Source organism: Halyomorpha halys, unplaced genomic scaffold (assembly GCF_000696795.3).
Source record: "Halyomorpha halys isolate HHAL.00 unplaced genomic scaffold, Hhal_1.1 Scaffold65.1, whole genome shotgun sequence".
Classification (NCBI taxonomy): domain Eukaryota; kingdom Metazoa; phylum Arthropoda; class Insecta; order Hemiptera; family Pentatomidae; genus Halyomorpha; species Halyomorpha halys.
Window position 1 is genome coordinate 667,206 of NW_027109066.1, and position 4,165 is coordinate 671,370.

The 4,165-nt window shown below is 28.4% G+C and overlaps 1 protein-coding gene across 5 annotated transcripts in view; it reads right to left on the minus strand.

Annotated features, from left to right (window-relative positions):
* Nucleotides 1-4,165, minus strand: part of LOC106692662 (lymphoid-specific helicase) — a 30,958-nt gene that overhangs the window by 14,933 nt on the left and 11,860 nt on the right. For all 5 annotated transcript variants that reach the window (XM_067047283.1, XM_067047284.1, XM_014438743.3 and 2 more), the window contains 2 exons: nucleotides 3,479-3,707; nucleotides 3,175-3,336 (listed from right to left, as the gene is read on the minus strand). In XM_067047283.1, the coding sequence (XP_066903384.1) occupies nucleotides 3,175-3,336; nucleotides 3,479-3,707 (391 nt within the window). The remainder of the gene's footprint in view (nucleotides 1-3,174; nucleotides 3,337-3,478; nucleotides 3,708-4,165) is intronic.

Genomic DNA, 4,165 nt, shown 5'->3' on the forward strand with positions numbered 1-4,165 from the left:
GTAAACAAAGTTTGGAACAATTTAATTCCAATAAAACTTGAACAGCGATGAACAACTAGTGTTGGAAATTGATAGAAACAATTATTTTAAATAAAATAAATGGAATTTTATATAGTTTTTACTTATTCTCATTTCTAGTATAGCTTGGGTTAAAATGAAAAGCTTTATGGTTAAATAGATATGAGAATTTTTATTTTGAATTATATATAATATTATAGACTCTTATTCTGAGGGGGGTTTCTAGGCAATCAGAACATTATTTTAAATAAGAACATTTATTTTTAATAACACTTAATTTAAATTAATATCTCGTTTACATATGTATTTAATTTTAGGTAGAACAAAACTAACCAATTTCATAGAATCGTCTTTTGATGATTTTCTCAACAAAGTAACAGACTGTTGGCAATCTTTCAGCAAACAAACACTAACGAAACATAGCATTGGTTCCCTAACAGTTTTCAATTCACTTCTCATCCACAAAAGTGTGTTGCTTGGCGATCCAAACAAAGAGTCCTTTTTTCTTCTTGGGTGACTCTTCAATGTCTTCTTTTTTCAAGATGTCTACCACAGAGAGTAGCTAAGGGACATTTTGCCTCTAGGCATTGTCATCATCTCCCACCTAAGCAGCGAAAGAAAAAAAACCAAGTATTCTTTCTTCCCCTTCTCTCGTTTGTTCTTAACATCGATTGTAACACTACGGTTTTGAGTTTTCTCCTATTTCCTTTATGAATAATTTTCTTTAATACTTATTTTTAACTTCTATTTTTTCTTAAATGTATTGTAATTTCAATTATGATGGGAAGTTAAAATAAAGTTTTTAAAATATTTGAATCTGCTCAACATGGCCGCGATTCAATGGATTTTTGGAAGGACTCGCGCCGCCATCTTGGCTTTGTTTTGAATAACATATTTATTATAGACGATGAAAATTGGTTAGCTTGCTTTTTGGTTCAACAAAATCAATCAACAATATTTAACGTTGATACATAAAACAAAAACATAACTAAAATCATTTATATATAAAAATAAATATTTACTCATAAAAGAGGATATTACAATATATATTCTAGAGATGTTTTTGCTTCCATGGGAATGATTTAAGACATAAGACTGTACATAATCGAGAACCACAATAATGATGTAGACAGAGAAATGTATAAAACTTAGATCCATAAGAATAATATTATAAATATTAAAATGTGAGAAGTAAATGAAAAAAATATTGTGGGATTGGGCATGATAAATACTCTTGTTGTAATACTAAATAGATACAGTTGTTATTTAGTATAATGAAGGAACATTGTCCCGGATGGCAGTTAAAAAATGAGCTCAGGATACTACTATTATACATCAACATTTCATCTCACTTCGCAGGATTTCATCAGGGGGAAGGAAAAAGATACAAAAAACTATAAAATACTGTAAGCTATGGTAAGACTATAAGATGATATAAAAATTATCGTTAACACGGCTGGTCTCCCTTATAGGGTTCCCGTTTAAACATCATACTACTCAATCTTTTCATAAAATACTACCTAAAATTTACCCTCTTGACAACAATAAAGAGGTTTTCAGAAAACCAAGTAACTTAATATTAATTTTTTAGTATTGGAGTTACATATAAATATTGATAAAAAAAAAAAATAAAACATAATTTTCATGAAACAACGGCCTACACTTTCTCAGACCTTAGATTTAAATGATACTCTTGTCCTTATAGCCAATCAGTTAAATACATAGGAGTCATGTGAGAAAGCAAACAGCTATTCAACCACATCAATTTGAAAATCGAAAACGCAAGGAAAAAAGAGTATAAAATGTATTCATACTTTAATAAAAAATAAAAATTATCCCCGAGAAATAAATTGATACAATATAAAGCATACAATACTAAAACTCATAAAATATGTCAGCTCATATGGATCTGCACTAACTCAACCAACATGAAAAAACTACGAGCATTGCAAAACAAACGCCTCAGAATCGTTAATAACTCTCCACATTAGACTAGAATAACAAAAATGCACTCAGAACTAAATACATACACATATCGTACATAAATTCATAAATAAATTGACTATTAATTTCTTCCAATTTTTCCCAAACTCTGTAAACCTATTAATAACAGACATGTTATATGGTTATAATGAAAATATATACTTTTAATTTCACTTAACTTTTTTTTAGTTTAACATGTTAAATGGAGAAATATTTCCTTCTTTTAGCATGATATAACATTTAACATGGTTGAGAGTCTGTTAATAGGTCTACTAAATAGAGAATAATGTTACATAACAGACCAGCTTAGCTCCATACCATTTTGATAGGTTAGTTGCTCATAATTCATGTTTGGTTTGAATTGTTTTTGATTCAGACATTTTTAAAACTCTAATAATGTAATGGATAAAAATAATAATGAAGTAATGGAAAAAAAAACTATGAAAGGAAATGAGGAACAAGTGAGGTAGAGGAAAGATGATGTGATGAAACTGTTAGAGATTTCATCATCTTGTAAAGGTTAGTAGGTTACAAAAGAAGTTGATCATAAAATCCACTAGGAGTTCCTCTGCATTTAACATACACCATTGACTATAAATTAGGTTGCTAAAAATTCTATGCTTTTAACATTTAGTATGTTAAATGTTTTTTACATTTAACACAATGTGATAAATGGTACAAAATTAAATTTTAAATGGACTGTATTTTAGAGAAAAGAATTAGTTTAAATTGAAAACTTCATAACTAAGAATCAAACCATTAATTTTTCAAAATATCACTCATGATCTTCACTAGTGATTTTTTGAAAATTAGATTAAAATAGTAGGACCCACCTTGAACCTATAGGCTCGTGTCCTTTAAACTTGAATCTTGAACAGATCGTTAATAACATATGATTTAAATAAGAACCTCTTTTGTTAATTAAAAAAAAAAAACATATGATAGCTAAACATGAAGTTTGAAAAGGGGTTTTATAAGTCTTTAATTTGCATACGTGCTACTTATATATGAAAAGATTAATTTTAACTCAAAGAAAAGCGATTTATTTTAAATAATTAGCTTTATTTAAAATTATGTTAAGCTAATTAGATGATAAAATATATTTTAAAGTGATAAAATTGTTTTTACAATAATTATGCTAGTATTAATATTAATATCAACTAAAACACTTACAACATTCAACTCCATCATTTTCAGGATACTCCTATCTAAGAGGGCTTCGTACAGTTTCCTTTGAACTTTCGTTAAAGGACAATAAACCACGACTTCTTTTTTGTGTGGAAGGGAAAGATTCACTTCAGCCTTCACTCGTCGAAGCAGAAATGGATTGAGTATCTAAAAATAAAAAATAAAAAATTATGAAGACATTTTCAGCTAAATCAGATCTGGTTTGAGTTATGTTTCTTGTAAACTCTCATTATATATTTTTTTCAATCTAGTTAAATTTATAGATTATCTTAAAATAAATTAAAAATACCTTATGAAGAACCGCTAATATGTGATCTTTTTTCTCTTGTTCAATAAGTCTTTCGGCTGTATCACCTCTTTCAATATCCTCAACCTGGAACCAACTTTGAAAGGCATCCAGGGAGTCGAAAACTTCAGGTAACAAGAAGTGAAGAAGAGACCATAATTCCATGAGATTATTTTGCAAAGGAGTTCCGGTAAGTAGGAGACGATTGACAGTACTGAATTCACTCAAAGTTCTACAAAATATTATTTTAATTATAAAAACATTCTTCCCTGTTATCACTGTGGTTCCTAAAATACTTGTTAACAATATAAATCTACAGCTTCGATTCTATCCCCATTATTAGATGCTTAGTAAGCAAATGCCTGTATTCATATGTATGTATGTTCTTTTGACTTACGTAGATTATTACACTTTCATAGGAATTAGATTAATCAATATCGTAACTAAAAATTTCCATCGCAATTACAATAACTTGCCAACAGATTAGGAAGTTGAAAATGTCTTTTACACACGTGCAATTTTAATTGAAAACAATAATGTTAATGACTGCTGAGTTTGCTAAAAAAAAAAAAACTTTCTTTTTTTTCACCAGTTCGGATTACTGGAGTGTTCAGATTACTGAAGTGCAGATTATTAAGATTAACACTATACATGTATGTAAAAATAAAATTGTTCGTATGTAGAATTATT